The sequence below is a fragment of the Camelus dromedarius genome, chromosome 14 (assembly GCF_036321535.1).
Source record: "Camelus dromedarius isolate mCamDro1 chromosome 14, mCamDro1.pat, whole genome shotgun sequence".
Classification (NCBI taxonomy): domain Eukaryota; kingdom Metazoa; phylum Chordata; class Mammalia; order Artiodactyla; family Camelidae; genus Camelus; species Camelus dromedarius.
Genome location: NC_087449.1, coordinates 47,571,979 through 47,593,403, shown reverse-complemented (window position 1 = coordinate 47,593,403; position 21,425 = coordinate 47,571,979). Strand labels below are relative to the sequence as shown.

General features: G+C 46.9%; 1 protein-coding gene across 1 annotated transcript in view; it reads right to left on the bottom strand.

The window, feature by feature from the left end:
* The window catches only part of CSMD2 (CUB and Sushi multiple domains 2), a 575,319-nt gene that overhangs the window by 136,703 nt on the left and 417,191 nt on the right, over nucleotides 1-21,425 (bottom strand). Inside the window, exons 26-27 of the mRNA XM_064493786.1 lie at nucleotides 8,027-8,229; nucleotides 1,941-2,132 (exon numbers count right to left, since the gene is read on the bottom strand). Of these exons, the coding sequence (XP_064349856.1) occupies nucleotides 1,941-2,132; nucleotides 8,027-8,229 (395 nt within the window). The remainder of the gene's footprint in view (nucleotides 1-1,940; nucleotides 2,133-8,026; nucleotides 8,230-21,425) is intronic.

The following is a 21,425-nucleotide window of genomic DNA, read 5'->3' as shown; positions in this document are numbered from 1 at the left end:
TTATCTTCCTTTGCTTCCTCCCTATTTTGAAGGAGTACGAAGGCCGGCAAGGCCTGTCCTGGCAGACTGCCACGGGAGCTGGAAATGAGGGGCCTGTCACTGGGATTTCCAGACTGAGAACATCCCCTCACGCCGAGCGCGGAAGACCGGGTAATGAAAGCTGAATTAACCTCTTTGCCCTGCTGGCTGCACATTTACTGCTCTTGGCAGCTTAACGGAGTGCAGCCCTCCTCTTCTGCCTGGGACAGTCTGTGTCAGACCTGCTTGTCTGTTAAGATCAGCACACCCTTGGAGAACGCTGAGTCTGGAAGGAGCCTCAGAGGTCCTCTGACTCCCCAGCCCCGGGCCTCACTAGAATGCCCTTGACCAGATGGAATTCTGGTTCAGAGAAGGGAAATGAGTCCAAACACTTGAAAGAAGGAAACAAAGAAGGGAAGGAAGGAGGAAAAGAGGAAGAAAGGAGGGAATCCGGAGAGAAATTAGCATCTCTTGAGATTAGGGTTAGTTGTGCCCTCACCCCACAAAGCCACGAGGGAAGTATATTTACCCTCACTTTACAGATGAGGAAACTGAGGGTCAGAGAGTTGAAGCAATTTCCCCAAGGCCACTGAACTAGTAAATGGCAGAGCCAGGAACTAAGCCTTGATCCGTCTCTTATATCCCATACTCTTTCAACGTATCACAACACGCAGTTGAAAACCCCAGTCTTACCTTCCTGGCCTCCATACAACACCAAGCTCCTCCCACACATACCCACGTGACTCCTCATCCCCACCAAGGGACAGGACTCGGTGTCTCACCTTCAATGCCAGGCCTCAGAGCATGACCAGCAAAGGCCAGTCCTCAGATGCCCACACAGCGCCTCCCACTGAGCCTGCATGCAAAGAGGTCTGGGGCATCGCCGCCGCCACTAGGGAGGGCTAGGTCTTGGGAAGTGCCCTGAGCCCGTCTCCAGCGTGGGAGTCAGTGTGGGAGGTAGGAGATCAAAAGGCTTTGCATTCAGACTGATGTGGGTGTAAACCTCGGCTCTGCCGTATCTTGGCTCTGTGATTTGAGGTGAGATTTCCGAAGTGGCCTAAGCTTCAGTTTCCTCCACTGTAAAAGGAGGGGATGGTGCTCTTTACAGAGAGCTGTAGGGAAGTTAAGTGAGGCTGTGTAAGTATGTGATCAGGACAGGGCTGCACACAGTAAGGACCCCATGACCATCAGTCTCTTCTAATATCCATCACTGACGCAGGAGAGAACGGCCTTCAGTATTTTGTCTGGGAAAAAGAGCCAGGTGGGAGCGAGCACCTGGAATGTTTTTTTCTATTTCTCCTTCTTTCCTGTCCTCCTCTCCCTTCAAATTCCTTCCTCTTCCCCACCTCAAGGAGCCAGGGAGCAGGACTGATTACTCAGGCCCCAACCCTTACGAGCTACATGACCTTGGACACATCTCAGAACGTCTGCACCTTCATCTGTCAAATGGGGAGGTTTAAGGACTAAGGACAGATCGAGGGAACCAAAACCTGGGTAACCAATCATTTCCTTGAGGAGAGGAAGAGCCAGCGTCTTTCCTTTCCACTCAGGCCTGCGGGTGCCCTCCTAGGGCTTTAGGTAACAGAAGGGTCATTTCTGAACCTGCTGACCCTTACTGCCTGAGGGCACCCATGGTCCTCCTTCCAGCTATACAGTCTGGGCCAGGAGAGAAGGGACAGACATACCCGACTTAGAAATCTTCGGGACCATTTTGGAGAGTGTGTTGAGTGTGAGTGTGTGAATGTGTGTGTGTATCTACAAATGCAGGCAAAGCAGAGTAAACTTTGAGTTTTCTGCAGCTTTCAGCTACTCAGATTCTCCAGGCCAGGCTCAAGATGCAGCTGCTACTTAAGGGGGTGGGGAGTCTGGAGCCCACAGGAAGTGGAATAGAGGGCAGGGCTCACGCTGCAGCTGCTCTGTACCGATGCACGTTGGTGGGCTGGGCTGCCAGAAGAATCTGTTCTCGATCTTGACACAGCTGATCTCCGCGCTTCCCTGCAGTGCGTAGCCAGGGTCACACTGGAACACCGTGGAGTCGCCAGCTTCCCAGCTGTCGCCACTCCGACTCCCATTCTGGGGGACCCCAGGGTCATTGCAGGATGTTGCTGTGGACACTGAGACAAGAAAACAGAGGGGGAAGCGCCGTTGCTAAAGTGTTTGACAGACAACGAGGATCCCAGCTCACCACTCATTCGCATCACCACTTCCATCACTGGGGCCACCGCCAGAATCTCCGTCACCTCCCACCAGTGTTGTCAGTGGTAGCAACAGGACCAGCACCTCCGTTCTCACCCCTGTGACTGTCAGTACCTCCACTACTGCCTGTGACCACCACCCAGTCTCCCAGTGCCTTCACCATCACCACCATCCACCTGTCACGAGACACTGTACATGAGTTAAGCACGACGGCACCGCTATGACTATAGGATTGAGTTCAGCTTGATTTAACGATACAAGCCTCGTTACACAGATAAGCTTGGTGATTTTGCAAAATGTAGCTAACATGATCAGTATGAGAGAGTGACAAGGTAATTAAGTATAAACTCCAATATTCAATCAGAAAGGTCGGCAAAGGAGTTTGGGAGATGGCCTGTAAAGATGCTTGAGGTCGGGTGAAGGCCACATGCTCTGTTGCATGGCAAACACCCAACGACCCATCAAACTGAAACCCAGGAGAAATCTGGTGTTTGTAGCAAGTGGCAAAGTAGAGTTCAACATAAACGTAAGTAGCTGGGATGTATTACACATTCTAAAAACTCAGGGATTCAGGGGATGTTTGTAGTCTAATACCAAGCAGCGTAATACAGAGAAAGTGTTTTAAACGCGGACATCAAATGAGTGATGGCAGGGAGGAATGAATGAATAAAAGCTGGCTGAGTGAACGTGTGAACAAAACGCAGCATGAGAAAACACCCCTAAGGAAATGGTAGAAGAGGAAGCTCAGAGAAAGGATTCTGGGGCAGCTGCACCGACCCCGCCGCCTCCACGGTCCCCTCCTAGGTCGTTGCTCACAGATTCAGACCCCTCACCTCTGTCTCTCTCAGAAGGGGGGAATGAAGGTCTATCTTGTTTAAAGGAATCTCTTGTCTTTTTGAAAAAGTACTTTAACATGTTACTCAATAGGAACATGTGAAAAGACCTGGAATCATGAAGAGACAGCCAGCTCTGTTTGGGGAATGATGAAAAGATTAGTTTGGTACCCACATGGGGACTCAAAAGTACAGATTCCCGTGAGACTGTGAGATGATGCGGGAGAGGCACACTTGGCCTGAGCATTCCAGACAATTGTCTGTCAAACCTGGGCTCCTCAACTTAGTCCCCTGGGCACCGGGGAGCTATAAGTGCTCTAATGTCTCCTGAAACATCTTCTTTTGACAAGCCAACACCAGAGACTACAGCATGGCAAAAGCGGAAAAGGATGGAAGGAAAGGAGAGAGGGAAGGAGGAAGGGAAGGAAGGAGGAAAAGAAAAAACATGTGCTTTAGAGTCAGAAACCGAGACTGCTAAATCTTAGGTATACGAATGTCTACAAATTCCTCTGAACTTCAATTTATTTAGCTTTAAAAGGGAAACAGTGACATGTTTGCAGAATTATTTTAAGGACAAAAGGAGATCATGTAAATAAAGTATGTGACATATGTTTAGAAACCCCATAAATTATACTATTATCAATTAAAAAAACCCAAAACGTTCATTGGCTTAGAGGGCCAATTCTGGCCCTCTCAAAAATTCTGGGAAAAGTAACTTTTACACTAAAACAAATGAATTTATTATGGAGTAGAATGTAAAATTCACATTTTTTCTTAAGCAAACCAGGAAGCCTCAAAGCGGTGTTATGTCTCCTACACCCTCCAGATCTCCTGGGGATAAGCGTTCAGTCTACTCTGCTATTAGGATGACTTTGGTGGAAAAGTCCAGGGCAGCTCTACACACTGATATCACTAAGTATAAGATCTAGGATTGCACGGGCGAGTCTGGAGTTGTAGCATCTAATACCTTACACCCAGTAACGCCTAAGACATTATGTGACAAACTGAGGCCCACCTCCAAATCTGGCTCTATGCCGGTTCTTGCAAATGAAGTTTTATTGGAACACAGGCATGCTCATTAGTTTGCATTTTGTGCTCTGACAGCAGAGTTGGGTTTTTCTGACAGAGATCACATGGCCCACAAAGCCTGAAATATTTACCACCTGGTCTTTTACAGAAGAAAGCTTGCAGACTCCTGGAATATGATATATGATCTTAAGCTCTCCTCTTTTGAGATCACATTTCAAAACCTTTGTTCTGATCCAGCTTCAATTGTGAACACCATCAATGATCTGCTGTCGCTCTGCTCCAGCCACATTTGTAAAATCTCCTTCCAATACAGCAGACTCAGTCCCTTCCCTCACTGCCCCCAGCCCCAGGGCCTTTGCACCTGCTGGCCCTGCTGCCTGGAATGTTCTTGCCACAGATCTTCCTAAGCCACCTCCATCTTGCCATTCCATTTTCAGCTCTGATATCCTCTCCTCCGACAGGCTTCTTTGATCACTTTCTTCCAGGTTCATCCCTTAACTCCCTTCCATCAGATTCGTCAAATTACCTTGTTCGGCTCTTTTTCATAGCACAATCTGTAATAATCTAGCTAGTTCATTTGTCTGCCTCTTTATGGTAGGTCACTTGTGCTCTCCCTGGAAACAGAGACCCTGGCTGCTTTGCTTCCAACTGGGCCTAGAACAGCACCCAGCACACAGTAGTGTTCAGTAAATATTTCCTGAGTGAATAAATAAACGAACAAATCAGACACTTACTGAATTTATGTATAAAGTCAAACAAGAAGCAATCGTCTTCTTTCCCAATTAAAGACAGACTTGGCTTTCATCTCTAGCTTTACAGTGCACTGTACACACGTAAATGATTCCCGGGAAGAAGATTAGCTCAGTGTTTTGATCATACTCAGAAAGATTATTTCCATGGGAGGCAGTGGAGTGCAATGATGAAGAGCCTAGGTTTGGGAATCAGACACAGGGGTTTTGAAATAGGTTCTGTTACTTATCAACTAGATGACCTTATACAAGAAACCTCTCTGGGCCTCAGAGCCCACATCTGCAACACAGAGAAATAATGATGCCCATACATTACGGTTTTTGTAAAAATTATAAGGAATAATGTCCAGCATTTAGGGTGGGGCTGGCTCCATAGAGGGCAGCGATTATCTCTCCTTTCCTTCGGTGGGCCCTCCCATCTTTTTTCCTGCTCACTTTCTCCCGTTAATGCTCCTGAATTTGAGCTGCTTGGCAAAGCCTCCAGGGAGAGGCTGAGCCACGTGGTACAGACAGGATGTTAGATGTTACACAGTCATGTTTACTCAAGGAAGCCAAGCCCGCACTAATCATCCCTGGCATTTCTGTTCAATCCCCTGTCAAACACACACCATAAAGTTAGCACGGCGTGAGCCGTTCTCACCTCCCTAGAGTAGTCCTGGTATTTGCTAACCGATGACAGCAACAGAGCAGGTGACCTTTCCCCAGCCCCGGTTACACCAGCACGCCGGGCCAGGTTGGCATGGCCTTCCTGGAGCTTAGTAGTTTTGCCCACTCCCCTCTCCGTGGACCTAAGCAATGCTCAGGGTGACCTGCCCAAAGAAACCCTTGTGTTAGAGAGAACCATCCATTTGTCTGTTCACATCTTCGTGTGCCCAACTGTCCAGTAAGTGGTGAGTGAGCTCCTGCTGCATGCACTCGCTGTGGACAGGTGGGATGGGCACGAGGTGGCCCCCACCCTCTAGGAGCTTTCTGTGGGACGGCAAGGCAGTGGCCAGGTCCCAGACAAGGCAGAGTGCTCGGGATTGGCAACGTGCCGAAGAAATAAAGTGCTGGGGGCGACACGGGCGACAGCAATTTATTCTGAATGGGGAGCTTAAGATGAAGTGGCATCTGAGATGAACCTTGAAGGAGGAATAGGACTTCTACGAGCTGGGTGATGCATGTGAAAGCAGCCCACGCTGCTGGGCGAAGACAGGCGCGTGAGAGCATCCGGGGACTCTGTCCCATGCGGCAACACTGAGGACACACCGGAGGTCAGACAATGCAGATCCACGGGGGAATGTGCCAGTGAACTAAGGGCTTTTTTTTTTTTCTTTCTTTTCTTTTTTAGAGCCTTACCCATCTGTTTGGGCACAGTCAGAGAAAACACACATCTGGCTTAATTGTCCACAATTCCCCTCTCCCCAGGGAGTGGACGGGCTGTCTCTCTAGCATCCTACTGTCCTCACTGCAGGGAGATCCTTCTACTGCTCATCCCAGGAATCTCCCAAGTTTCTTCCATGAAATGCCAGTCTCTTGAGATGGCCAAGGAAAAAGCCATCCATGGTGAAATACGTTTTGAGAATTGTGACCTACCAGACACCTTCTGAATTTATCTGCATTAGCAGAACAAATGTTCTCAGAGGTTCCAAATCACAGATAACCTCTTTAGATCTGCCGCAGTCTAAGCACCTTCCCAACATCACTTGATCACGTGGCCTCTTTCCTGCAGTACCGATTACCTGTCCGTGGAACGCCTGGGGAATGGTGTTGGGAAGTGCTTATCTAAAATGACTCTATTGTGGCCCTACGGTGGGACCCTAATCTTAGGTGAGCTCAGTTTTACTCAGTGGTCCCCAGGGACTCTCTTCATGGGTTAGTGCAAGCCTGAATTTCATGTAAGAAGACCGCCAATGAACCCTGCAAGGAGCTATTCCTTGCAAGGCTGGAAGCTTGCACGAGTGTTAGGTGGGCAAGTTAATGAGTATATAGGAACATGATCCTGGAGACCCTCACCCGCCCTGCACACTGCTAAGTGCTCATCTCCATGGGGAAGACAGATGCATAAAAGAGCTAGAAGTAGGATCTGTAACCACATTACAGCCTTACTGGTGCTCGAGATATCCCCAACCTCCCTTGGCTGATACACCCACCAGGTGAGAGTGTGAAGGCAAAGCCACAGTCCAGCCTTGCTCTGGGATCACCATGGAAACCCCATTCACACACACACGCACGCACACACGCACGCACGCACGCACACATGCACACGCACACACAGAGAGTGGAGGAAGGAGATAGTAATGAAGACAGCTGCTGTATAATAAGCCTAAGTGTAGACCGAGGCAGAGTCACCTGTGCAGGGAGATGAGTGATGGAAGAGGCACTTCAGAGGAGATGAGATGATGCATCACAGGGAAAGGCAGGACCAAGCAGGGAAATTATCTAATATTGGGACTTGGATGTTTGAGCACTGCCCATTTTGGGATAGCTCTTTGGCACACTCCTCCACAATTGGCCACCACTGTACATAATTAATTGAATTTAGATTGCTCATATTTGGCTTCCAATCCTTCCTAAGAACTGCACTAAATGAAGAACTAGAGTGGGTGACATGTCAGATCAGCTCTTCCATGACTATGCTCCCGACCAATGCCAACTTCCACCTCCCCTGCCTCCCACCACGTGCTCCACATTTCAGCTGCAACGGACAACCTTCCACTTATAGAGCCTCTTCTCCTCCTGCCTCTGCCCCTGTTCACATGCTCTTTGCAGCCAGGATGCCCTTTTCCCTCTTTGTCATCTAATAAGGACCCCTGAATACTCCAAGTCCAACTCCATGGTAACTCTAAATCCACATCATAGTTGACTACCTTCTCCTTGAAATACTGTCTTTTCTTCTATAACTTCTACCCATCCTTCAGGTCTGAGCTGGGGCATCATCTTTCCTGGAACATCTTCCTTGATGCTCCCAGGGGACCACCCTAGTTCACATTTCTCCCTCCAGATACTTATCAATCTGTTCGTGAGTGTCTACTAATCTGCCTGTCTTCCCCCTCAGAGTAAGCTCAGCACAGACACCCACGTGCCCGGCACACAGTGGATGCTCATTCAGTATCTTCACACGAGTGGAGAGATGGAGGAAGGCAGGGACTTGAGGAGGAGGTAGGGAGGTTGTGGCAGGACAAATGGAGGGGGGCCGGCAGAAGGCAGGCGGGCACAGACCTGAGAACTGAATGGCAAAACCCTGCTTGCTGGTGAAGAAGTCGGTGCTGAACTGCAGAACGACTGAGTTGAAGGTGCTGTGCAGGTCCTTGGGCAGACCCGGGCCACTGAGCTCCTTCAGCAGAACCCCGCTCTCCACGGGCCCGTCCCAGATGCGCAGCACGTCGTGGACCTCCTCCGTGTCGAACACCAGGAAGTGGAGCCTGGATGGAGAGAAGAGGCAGGCGGTCACTCGGGGCTCAGCCCCTTCTTCCTGGGGGCTTCTGGTCAGGGAAAGTCAGAAACCTTAGGAAGACTTGCAGGAAGGGAGAGGAAGCAGTGTCTGGCAGCATCCTCACGATTTCCATGCAGTCTGCCCCTCCCCGTGGAGGCCGCTAGAAAAGGGGACAAGGATGAGGGAGGGTAGATGTTGTGCATCTTGTCTATTATTAGGACCTTCATGTGGCCACTGTCAAACCCCACCCATCACCTCAACTCTATCCAGAAGTCCCCAGACCTCACTCCTTGGTCCTTATCCGTATCGTTCCAGATGGGGAGAGGATGCAGAGAACATAGGGTAGGGTCTGGGGTGGATAAAGGGTATAGGTAAAAAACAAATACTCAGCTAGTTATTTCATGAATATTGACAAACTGATTCTAAAGTTTATATGCAGAGGCAGAAGACCTGGCGTAGCCACCACAATACTAACGGAGAGCAAAGTTGAAGGAATGACACTACCCAATGTCAAGCCTTACAATAAAGCTACAGTCATCAAGACCATCTGGTATCGGTCATATAAAAGACAAATTGATCAGCGGAATAGAGCAGAGAGTCCAGAAGTGGATCTATATAATAAATAGAGTCAACTGATCTTTGACAAAGGAACAGAGGCAACAGAGCAAAGATGATCTTTTCAACAAATGGTGAAACATCCACATGCAAAAAAATAAAACTAGACAGTCTTTGCACCCTTCACAAAAATTAATGCCAAATGGATCACAGACCGAAATGTAAATGCAAAACTGTAAAACTCCTAGGAGATAACATAGGAGAGAACTTAGATGACTCTGAGTGTGGTGATAACTTATGAGATACAACACCAAAGGCAAGATCCATGAAGAAAACAGGTGATAAGCTACAACTTCATTAAAATTAAAAATTGCTGTTCAGGAGAATGAGCTGATGAACCATAGACTGAGAGAAGATATTAGCAGAACACACATCTATTAAAGGACCGTTACGGAAAATATAGTTGACCCTTGGTATCCATGAGGGATTGGTTCCAGGACCCCCATGGATACCAAAATCCATGGACTGTCAAGTTCCTTATATAAAATGGCATAGTATTTGCAAAGAAACGACACACATCTTTCTGTATACTTTAGAGTACTTACAATACAATGTAAATGCTATGTAAATAGTTGCCTGTGCATGGCAAATTCAAATTTCGCTTTTTGGTACTTTCTGGATTTTTTTCCCTGAATATTTTCAACCTGTGGTCGGTTGACTTTTTGGATGCAAAACCTGCAGATATGGAAGGCCAACTGTATAAAAAGAATTTTTAAAATTCAACAATAAGAAATAACACCTTAGCAGTTATCTCACCAGAGAAGATCTGCAAATGGCAAATAAGCATATGGAAAGATGTTGCACATCATATGTCATCAAGGAAATGCAAATGAAAAATGCAACAGGAGACCGCTAAACACCTATTAGAATGGCTACAGTCCAGAACACTGACAGCACCAAATGCTGCTGAGGGTATGGAGCAACAGGAACTCTCATTCATTGCTGGTGGGAATGCAAAATGGTACAGCCACGTGGGAAGACAGTTTGGCAGTTTCCCCCCAAATTAAATGGACTCCTACTTTATGGCCCAGAAATTGTGCTCCTTGGTATTTACCCAAAGTAGATGAAAATTTATTTCCACACAAAACCCTGCACACGGATATTTATAATTGCTTTATTCATAATTGCTGAAACTTGGAAGTAACCAAGATGTCCTTCAGTAGGTGAATGGATAAATAAACAGTGGTACATCCAGACAATGGAATATTATTCAGTGCTAAAAAGAAATGAGCCATTAAGCCATGAAAAGACACGGAGGGATCTTCGGTGCATATTACGAAGTGAAAGAAGCCATTCTGCAAAGGCTACATACTGTCTGATTCCAAGTATGTAACATTCTGACAAAACTATGGGAATAGTAAAAAGGTCAGTGATTGCCAGAGGCTAGGTCAGGGAGAGGGGATGAGTTGCTGGAGCACAGAGGATTTTTAGGGCAATGGAAAGACTCTAATGATACTATAATGGTGGATACATGTCATTGCACATTTGTTTAAACTTTTAAAATATGGGCACCAAGAGTGAACCCTGATGTAAACTATGGACTTTGGGTGATAATGAGGTGTCAATGTAGGTTCACCAATTATAAACAAATGTACCACTCTAGTGTGTAGGGGGGTGCTGGTAACGGGGGAGGCTGTGCATATGTGGGGACAGGGGGTAAGTGGGAAATCTCTGCACCTTCTTCTCAGTTTTGCTGTGAACCTAAATCTGCTCTAAAAATCTAAGTCTTAAAAAAGGTGTGTGGAGGGGAGGGTAGAGCTCAGTGGTAGAGTGCATACCTAGCATGCACAAGGTCCTGGGTCCAATTCCCAGTACCTCTATTTATAACAAACAAACAAACAAACAAACCTAAAATTACTTCCCCTCCCCCATTTAAAAAAACATTTAAGAAAGGTGTGTTGGGTTGGGGGAGTAAAGGTCAGAGGTTGCAGTGGGATCTCTGGGAAGCTGACTGAGCTGTGGTGAGGGCAAGGGTGAGGCTACATCTCGGTTTCCCAGAGCAGAACTTGGATACCAGCCTGTCTCCCTGGCTCTCTCTCCCCTAATCAATTTTTTATCTTGGAATAATTTTAGACTTACAGAAAAGTTGCAAAGATAATACAGAGAATTCTCACAGGCCCACCCACCACTTCTGCGACCGTTAGCATCTTATGTTTCCCTGGTACATTTGTCACGACTCGGAAACCAACACCGAGACGTTACTATGAACTCAACTCGCGACGCGATTTGGATTTCACCCGTTTTCCCACTGATGTCGTGCTTCCGTGCCAGGGTCCAACCCATTTATCACTACTCCTTTCAAAAATATCTTCTAAAATTATAAAAATAAGGCAGGCTTCAGGCAGAAAAAGGCAAACAACATACAGATGCCCTGAATTTTTAAAAAGTCTCTGGCACACAAACCAATCTGTTCTCTAGAACTTTCCACTTGATACTAGGTTTGCTGCACAGCTTTCCAGATTTTTTTTCAATGTGCACACATACATTCCCGCCCCCCACCCCACCGTGGGAGTATATTTTACATAGTTTCATGTAACTTTCTTCACTTAATACTGTATTATGGACACATCCATCTACTTCATTTTTTCCCTAGAGAAACATACATTGCTATATTTCACATAGGACCGAAAGGGACACTCCCATCTTTATGCAGTGTTTCATGTTCCTATTAGTATTTCAGTTGACTTATAGGAATAATTCTTGAGGGGATGGGTATATATCTTAAATTTTTGATAAAGCTGCTAAATTACTCTCTTGACTGTATCAATCTACATGCCCGCTGAACAGTATTCATATGACTTTTCTCTCTAAATTTCACCTTACCAACATCAGATATTACAATGGTAATATATTCTATATTAAAATACTTACCCATCTGCTAAACTGAAATGGAATCTCACTTGTGTTTTAAATTTAGATCATTTAATAAGGTTGCATATCTTTGCATATATTTACTGGCATTTGTATATCTTCACATCCTTTATCTGTCTTAACTGACTTATTTGTCTTTTTAAATTCTGTTCACACATAATTTTCATTACTTTTATGTATTTTTAGTCCTCTTTTATATATGTGTTGCTAGTATTTTCTCCTAGCATCTGGTGTCTCTTTTTCCTTCAAATTTTGTTTATCGTGTCTTTTGTGGTCTAGAAAAGACACACATACTCATTCTATGTAATCAAATGGGTTAATATTTTCCTTAAAGGATATGAGATGTCACGTTATGCTTGGGCAAACCATTTTCTTCCGAAAATGATGAAAAAGCAAAACTTTAATATTTTGTCAGAATTTGTATAGCTTCATTTTTTTGAGGTTTATAGGTTCATGATTTTTCTAAATGGTCCCTCGTTTGTCCTACCTACCTAAAGCAACCTCTTCCATGTTCTGACTATCAAAATGCTCTGTTTACTTCCTCCTTTGCCTTTATTACATCTATCCTTATTTAATTTATTTGCCTACTACACTTCTGTCCAGCCAGAACACAATTTTCATGAGTGTGGGGCCAGGTCCTGTTCACTGTAAGCTCCACTGCCTGGGATGCCCCTGAGTACCTGAATGAAAACACCTGGGATGGAATAAACCATGCTCTCTCTCAGTGGGTCTGAGTCTAGACTCTCCTCCGTTCCAGGGCTCCTTCCTTGGCCAAGACTGGATTTGTCTCGTGGTACCAAGAGCACAGCTACCCAGCCTCAGTTCTCAGTCTCACATTTTGATAGTCTGATGGGGCAAGTTCCCCTTCTTGTTTTTTTTTACACAAAATTTCATAGCCAGTTTTCCAAATTCATCCCTTCAGGTGAACTTCGCATGATCAAATTTCTCCCAATCCTACTGATTCTATGATTGGAATCACACACCTTTATTGATTCATTTGGGCAAATATGGTATCTTCATGTTACTTATTTTCCCCAGCCAGGAACGGTGTAAATATCTCAGCTTACTTAGGGCTTGGTTTATGTCCTTTGGGAAAGTTTTGTTTTTCTTCTTTGCACACTTCTGAGATTCATTTTTTTAGTGTTCAGCTCCATTGTGGGTGGGATTTAATTACTAGTTATATATTTATTGTTGGATATATATACGTGTGTGTGTGTGTGTGTGTGTGTGTGTGTGTGTGTGTGTGTATTTCTTATTTTCAGCCACCAATTAAGTTCTAGCAGGATTCCAGTTAAGCTCTTGGATCTCCTAGGTGGATGCTTTTACAGATGCAGCTGGAGATTCCTCAGTACCAGAGCTCTGTGGTTTCCTCAGTGGTTGTGTTCCAGTGCCTCTGGCAGGCATCCCCTCCAAGGGCTTCTGACAGTGAAAATAGCGGGGCTTCTCAGAAAGGGATTTAGCAGAGGACAGACTGGCAGACTCAACCCCCCACTTGATGGAAAGGGGAGAAGGGGCTTCCCCGGAAGCAGAGCAAACAAGTGTACTCACTGCCGTGCTAATCTGCCCCCTTGCTTCTCTGCCTTCTCCCTGGGACCTGATGCACTGTGAGAGCGGCAGGTGACCGCGGGGGCAGAGGAAGTGGTAAGCTGTGCAGAGCTGCTGCCCGTGCTCTCAGGGAAGGAAGGTGCTCGTGGGCCAGACTTGTCAGGGAAGGAAGGAGGAAATGACACTTGAAGTTTGGGTGGCGTGAACGGGAAGGTGTTTTCTTTGGATTTAACAACATGAGACGGGATCCAGTGCCTGGGAAGAAAGGCAGCTCCCACACGTGAGTTCTGGTGGTGTTAGGATGTCACGGGGCTAGAGCTGGACTGACAGAGGGGCCTCAGTGTCAGCTAGAGGAGTTTGGGTTTTATCCTCTTCTGGTTAGAGAGCAACTGAGGTCCCTGCGTGTGAAGAATGGAATGAATGAGTGAGTGACCTGATGAATGAAGAAATGAAATCCTAGGAGGACCAGTCTGATAGGAAGTATGAAAAGAGAATATGGAGACTAAATAGAAAGAAAACATATTTACGCAACTACCACTGTGTACAAGGCAATTTCACAGTATCCTATTTAGCCCTCACAAGCATCTTAATTCTGTAGGTAGCATCATTATCATTCCCATTTTTAAAAATGAGAATACTGAAGTTCAGAGAGGTTAAAGCACCTGCTTGAGGGCAAGGGCTGGTGAGAGAGCGAGACAGAATCACATTATATCATCACTGTCCAGTTCAGACTTGGGCGCTTCCTCTCTTTTGCCTGACAATGCCACTGGCACCTCCAGAAGGAAGAGGCTGCGGCAGAGAGCCAGGCGTGCTTTGGAGAGACCCCATCAGTAATCAATAGTTTACATGTGAGTCATACACAAGGTTAAAGGGCTGATATTCAAGAACCTGAATTAAAAGTTCCAGCTCATTACATTCAGCTTAACTGATCTGATAATCGGACAAAGTCGAAGCCTTGGCATTGATGAGGTCAACAGAGGTGGGAGGAGGAGGTGAGAGAGGGGAGCTGGAGGTCCTTTGCACACGGAAACTACACAGCTTGGCAACAGAAAGGATGTGAGCTGAAGTTCTGGACCTCTTACCGCCTTCGTTCATGTATGCACCTCCTATGCGCCGGGTGCTGGGAGATAATGGAGAAGATGACAGACAGGGTGTCATTTTCCATTTGTTTCTGGAGATGGGTGATACTCCCGCATACAAAACCCCATTCAAAGATTAGCAGCTGTGGCAGATGCCATGAAGGAAAGAGCAGGGAGCTGAGACGGAGAAACTGCATTCGACAGACTGGCTGGGGAAGACCTCTCTAAGTAGATGACATTTAAGAGAAGGGACTCAAAAGGGAGCCAGCCCTGTGAAGAGCCGGGCAGGGCAAGAGGTGAGAGGATGCTTTCTGTGGATAAAGGGCAGCACGAGCAAAGGCCCTGAAAGGGAACAGGCCTGAGGCATTTAAGCAACAGAAAGGTCACTGAGGCTGTCACTGGGTCAAGAGAAGTGGGCAGAGGCCAGGTCAGGTGGGGCCCTGGGGGTCAGAGAAAAGTTTGGATTTTATTCTATGGGCTAACCGACGTCACTGAAGGATTTTAAGCTAAGGCCTTACAGGATCCCGTTTTCATTTTAAGGTCACGCAGGCTGCCCAGAAGAAAGCAGCCTGGCAAGGGCAAGATCGGATGCAGGGGAATTAGCTAGCAAGTGCACGTGACCTCTTTTATCATAAATCCTTGATGCTAGCCAGCGAGGACTTGCTTTGCCAAACTGATCGCATGTACTAAGACTCTTCTTGAAGATGTTTTTCTCCCTATAGGAATCAAAGTCTTAAAAATGCTAATTAGAGGTTCTCATTGATATGGATAATTCTAGGCCCAGACACTGAGGTTTGCCTGAGCGGTTCCCCTGCATGTGAACAGCCAGTCTTCTTCAGGCTTTTGAAATACTGCAGACCGTTTGAGGCCCCGGCTCCACCGTGCTGGGGAAGGGTGATCCTTCATCGTGACGCCTCGCTCATTTGTGCACTCGTATTTTTGGGCCACAGACACAGCCCAGGCCGGGGAAGAGGGCTGAGGCGCGTGGTGCCTCACGCTCGGTGCTGAGAGCTGCCGGAACCTGGAAGGCTGTGTCTCTGCCCTGGAGGCTGCTGCTGCTTATTGAAAGAGACGCACAAAACATAATAATGTGTGCAGGAGGCGCTGAAAGCGTGGGATAAATAAAGAGCTATCAAAATAACCGGAGGAAGAAGAGAAGTAATCATTCGCTGGGAATCTATGTGCCAAGTGCTGTATGTATACTGTCTAACAGCCTCATAACAAGCCTGCAAGTTGCAGCCTATTTTCGCCTTCTTGCTCATGTGGGAACTGAAGTCCCCAGGGCTTAACTGGGGTGACTTGCTGGGGGCGGTGGGGGAGCGGTTGTCAAACAGCTCGGAAGGGTCAGAGGCAGTATTCAAATCACGTCTGTCTGGGACCAAAGGCCTTTCTTTTACATCGTCTTCTTCTAATTGAGAGAGGCGAGGAAAACTTCAAGGAGGAGATGTCTTTGAAGCAGGTTTGGAGAAAGAAAAGCAAAGCAGGAGGAAAGTGAGAGAGAGGAGGGCGATCACAGGAGAGGGCGCAGCAGTGCAGAGGCACCCAGAGTGCAGCTGGCCTTCCTGCACCCAAACCCCCTCCCATCCCCTCAGTCCACCTTCTCCACCAGGGCCAGGTCACCTTTCTGAACCTCACATCAGACCAGTCATTACTCTTTCCTGACAGAACAAAGTCAGGCTTCCGAGGGGACATTCCAAGCCCTCCATGAACAGCCCCAGTTGCCTTCCCCCTCCCTCTCCCCCTTCACCCATTTCCTTCTTTCTCTGCCTTTGGGGACTCCCCTCTGCCTGGATGTTTCCAGCCCCTGCCTATGCCCTCATCCCACCTGCTGTGGGTTGAATGGTCTCCCCTACAAAGATATGTTCAAATCCTAACCCCTGGTCCCTGTGAATGTAACTGATTTGGAAATCGAGTCTTTGTAGATGTCATCAAGTTAAGATGAGGTCACACTGGATTAGGGTGGGCCTTAAGTCCAGTGTCTGACGTCTTCAGAAGAGAAAGGAGAGGGGGATTTGGATACAGAGGCACTGAAGGGGCACAGGGAAGAAGACCACGTGAAGAGGGAGGCAGAGATTGGAGTGATGTGTCCACAAGCCAAGGAAGGCCAAAGACTGCTGGCAACTACCAGAAGTTGGGAAATGAAACAGATTCTTCCCTAGAGTCTTCAGAAGGAGCATGGCCCTCCTCCCTCCTTGATTTTGGACTTCTAGGCTCTAGAACTATGAGAAAATACATTTCTGTTGTTTTAAATCATTCATTTTCTTATAGCAGCCCTAGTAAACTAATGCACCATCTGACTAACACGTACTGGTAGATTCCCCACCTCCATCTGGGGAGCTTTTCCATGGGCTCCCCCATATCCTCCCCAGGGCCCAGTCGGCTGAGGTGCTCCCTCTATGTGCTCCTGCGTATCAGCCTCATCCATTATTCACCTGTCTTACTGAGTCCCTTAACTGTTGTGTTTGTGTGTCCCTCGTGTCTATATCTTTGGTACCCCACACCAGCCTGACCCACGCTAAGCTCTCGGCTTGGTTGGATTGATGAATGAGTGAATGGCTCATTAGCGTTCAGGAATGCCCATAGTTCAGCCAAACTCCCCCACTGTCCTTGCTGTGTGTGCCACTTGGCGATGGGCAGCTTAAATCCTATGTGCTAAGGAAGGTCCTGACATCTCCCTTTACTGCCCACATCCAGCCCCTTGAATCTTACAGCTACGACTTTGGTGTTCTACCACCACCAAAGAGACAGGACCCGGCTGCACAGACCCTGGACCGGAGCTAGCTACCTGATCTAAAGGCAGGAGACATGGGGACGCTGCAGCCATGGTCTCACACTCTCTAAGTCCAGCCCTGTAAGTCCGCTGACCAATATCCACACGTGCAATCAATGGACAGTAGGTACTAGGTGCAGATAGCACTCCAGGCACTAGTGATACAGATAGAAATATGGTGTATTTCTGCCCCTAATTGTGTTGTGATGAGTACTGTGGTACAGATATGCACAGAGAAAGCTTCTGCCTCAGGCCAAGGGGGAGGCAAGGTCCCTGGAGAAGGGAACAACTAAGCTGAGTCTTGAGAGGTGAACAGAATGTGTCCAGATGAAGGGGGTGGTGAGGACTGTGACAAGGAAGGGGAATGGCAGGCAGAGAAAAGAGGCCATGCAAAGACACGAATGGGAGGGAGAGACTGGCCCCCTAGGAAGCTACAGGTTCTTCAGGAGGACGAGAGCATGGGTGCAGGAGGGTGAGACCGAAGCCCTGGGTTTGGACAAGCCCACCCGATGTGAGCAGCACACAGAGAAGGGAGCCTGGAGATCCACGGCATTAAGGATGAGCAGGGGAAAAGAAACCCACGAAGGAGGCTAAGAATGAGGAGTGGAGGAGGTAGAAGGTAAACCAGAAAAAGGTGCAGCCAGGGAGTCAAGAGGGCGGAGTCTCAGGGCTGGGGAGTGGTGTCTTGGCTGCGGAAGAAGGCAAGGCAGGCGTGGCCCCTGGGATGCTGGTGAGAGCAGTTTTCCTGGTGCTGGGGCAGAGAAGGGGGAGCCCAGTTTCCCAGCAAGGAGGGGCCTTGGGCTGGTCTCAGTGCCCTAGGTCTGGTATCGGTCTGCCTGGGCTACAGCCTGGGTGTTGACGATGACCGACAAGTATGCCAGCTCAGCTAACCAGCCCCACTGGTCTCTGGTTCTTGTTCCCGTTCCCCTGGGGGCAGCCCAGAAACTGCTTGCTTTCTCTGGGGCTGAGTCTTCATTTGAGGGGCTGCCACCCCTTCTAACTGCAGGAAGCCCCGGATTGTGGAGTTGCCCCTGTTCCGGGATCTCTGCACACCTTTACGTCATGGTGTTTCCACGGACTTCCACCTTCCAGCAAAGTGTCCCAAGGGCGGGTCCCCAGGTGAGGGTGCCCCCACATGGCGCTCACTCCCTTACCTCTGCCCACCAGCCCACCACTAAGACTCCCTGAAGGGGAGGCTTGAGACACCCTTAAGATTCCCACTAAGGTTCATGACACTCAGCTTCAAGCACCGGCAGAGCTTTATGACCAGAATCTCCATCTAAAAGCTAGGAGAGCATCAAACTGTCATCGCAGGAGGCTGCACTTCTGAAGTGCTGTCCACATAACGCTTCTGGGATAATGGTCTTCCACTCTCTCAGTCTGAAGGAAACTTTAACATGTTGAGCACTTCTTGGATACTGCCCACCTCCATCCTTAGAGATGGTTTATCTGTATGCATTACACATTAGGTGGATGTGCAAGAACTAGGAAAAAAATTCATAGCATCTTTATATGTTGATTTCACTTGCCTTCTAACTGGGCCCTGGAATATGAAAGGGTCTCGGCGGCTTCCAAGCAACTGTCACCACAGCATGAACACAACGGATGCTGCACTGCACCGGTAAGAGTCATAACAGCAGATCTTTACATCAAGGGAAAACGGCATGTGAATGAACAGCTGCTGCAGGGGGATGGGGGTCAGCAGTCACTCCTGTCCCCAAATGAGAATGCAGCTTAAATTATCCTCAGTGACATTGCAAATGACAGTAAGAAAATAATACTTGTTTTACAAAATGCCCCCCTCTGAGCCACAGCGCTGCAACCCAACAATTAAACCGTGATTATAATAGCAGACAATAATAATTAAAGCATCGTGCTATCCAAAGAGCAAACACTGAGAAGACGGACCAAAGCCCAAAGCAAGCATTGGTGTCTAGAGCAAAATTAGGAGCTCTCCTTTCCTGGCATCAGCTGGTATTCAACAGGAAAAAAAGGCTTTTGTTATTTTCTTAAGTGAAAGAATAAACTTGGGCTTAGGTCCCAGAAGAAGCTGCGGTGTCGGGTGTTCTGGGAGGTCAAGGCAGCGCGGAAACGCAGCGCTTAAGCTACTGCCTTGGCTTTCAGTCTTCCTTGCTGAGTAACCTTGGACCAGTGACCTTCTTGGCATCATCACCCTGTTCAGGAAGGCTCTGTGACAGCCTGTCGTTAGCCAGAACCTGCCCTGGGGGTGTCAGGGACTCTGTGAGGGGCAGATGTGTCTTTATCTTTCTTGGAAGAAGTGTTTTCCATGACATGAAGCTCTGCCTCCTGAAAAGGTTATCTAACAAAGTGGCCACGGGGTCAAAGACTTGGGTTCAAATCCTAGATCTTGGTAACTAATTGAGTGGCCCTGCTGAGCCTCAGTTTATCCCTCTGTAAAATGTCAGTAACATCATCTGTCTAGCAGTGTTGCCAAGAGGATTACTGAAAATGAAATCACATATAAAGCACCTAGCACTGAGCCTTGATACACAGTATAAATCAAAAATGGTAAAAACCACCTAAAACAAATTGCAGTTTCGTTCTATTGATTTATTTCCTTTACTTCACTAAGGGAGATGTGTTCAAGTCTCCTACGACTGTCAATTGCTCCTTGACAGATTTTGCTTTATGTTTTCTTGTTAAATTATTGGGTGTGTAAAGATTCATGACTGTTGGCCTTATTGTGGACTAAGCATTTTATCACATGAAATAATTCCCTCTGTCCCTTTATATATGTTATATTATATATATTTCAATTAATGACTACGTATATTATATATGAATATATATACACTACCCTGAATTTTACCTTTATTTAGAAAAGCAATATTGTGACCCATGTTTTTATCTCATGCTATCCCTTTGTCTCGAACTTTTATTTTTAATATTTTATAGTTCTTCTGTTTAGCAGCATTTTTTTCTTTACCTAATTTGAGCGACTTTTTCTTGCAGTGTGGAAGTTTAACCTGTAGGCACCGGCACGTGGCTCCTTACAGCTCCCTCCCTGCCCACAGGTTGGTCAGCACAAGCTCTGCGTGTAACAGTAGAGGCTCTTCCCTTGTGCCATCTATCTTGGGAGTATTACCTACTTACCCATTTAAAATCTCTTCTGCCTACTAGAGTAATGTCTTTTCAGGAAATATGTTTCTATTTCTTTAGGGAAATGGTTCTCTTTTTAAAGAATGGTATGTTTTAAGTGGCATTACAAGTTTTTAATTTAATTCAGTTTTTGCTTGTTTACTTATCTTGTGTTTTTTTGGCAAGGAGGAGAGGGAAGTAATTAGCTTTATTTACATATTTATTATTATTATTACTTTTAAGGGGAGGTACTGGGGATTGCACCCAGGACCTTGTGCATGCTAAGCATGAGCTTTAGTGCTGAGCTATACCCTCCTCCTGTTTACTTACCTTTTGAAAGGGAGAGAGCTATATTGGCCCAATGTGGCCAGCAAACAAGGTCTGTATTCCTTTGGTTGCACTGTTTATTCTTTTGCTAAAAGATATTGGAAAGCATTTCTGGGATTGTAAACTGGCAGTCAAGTTGATGTCTTCTGGCCAACTAGCCAGTGTAGCTCAGCTGGATTATTATTCTTGGATAATTTGAAGTAGTTTGCGCTTCTTTTTCTGGAGGTAATCTATGAAAAGCCAAATTGCCACAGAACACCACCACTCTTCAAGCTACACTTATACCTACCAGGTTATCTACAACCTCTCCTTCAAAAACTTGCATGCTCTTTTGGCTTATTCCCTGATTTTTTGAAACCTTAAATCTGACAAAGCAATACCGCATCATGTTTGTACTTATCTGTTCAGTTCCTTCAGGAGGTCAGCTCTTGCAGTGTGAGTACACGGACCTTCTCCGTTTAAGGTTTGACTTACTGTCACTGCATGAAAATAAACCTTCTGGAAGCTGCTAAACCTGCAGCCACGATTCCTGGCAAGAGCTGTGAACAGAAGCTTTACTTCTGGTGCCTTCTGCCTCTTCTGGGCCAGCTGCCCACTTGCTGGCTAAAGGGAAGCGACGCTGACCGCAGCAGGGGATTGTTGCCTTGTGACTGATATGAAACTGCAGTGGGGGAATCTGGGCTCTCAGGCACAGCCAGATGTTCTGTCTAGTCCAGCATCCTCCCAGGAAGACAAGCTCCACTGGGCAGGGGTTCTGGTTAATCAAAACCATGGCCCCCTCTCTCAGTAATCCTACTGCTTTGTAACCAACAGCCAAGAATGGAGTTTCCAGGTTGCCCTCTGCATTAATCATTAAGAAGCATCTCTGCAGTTAAACAT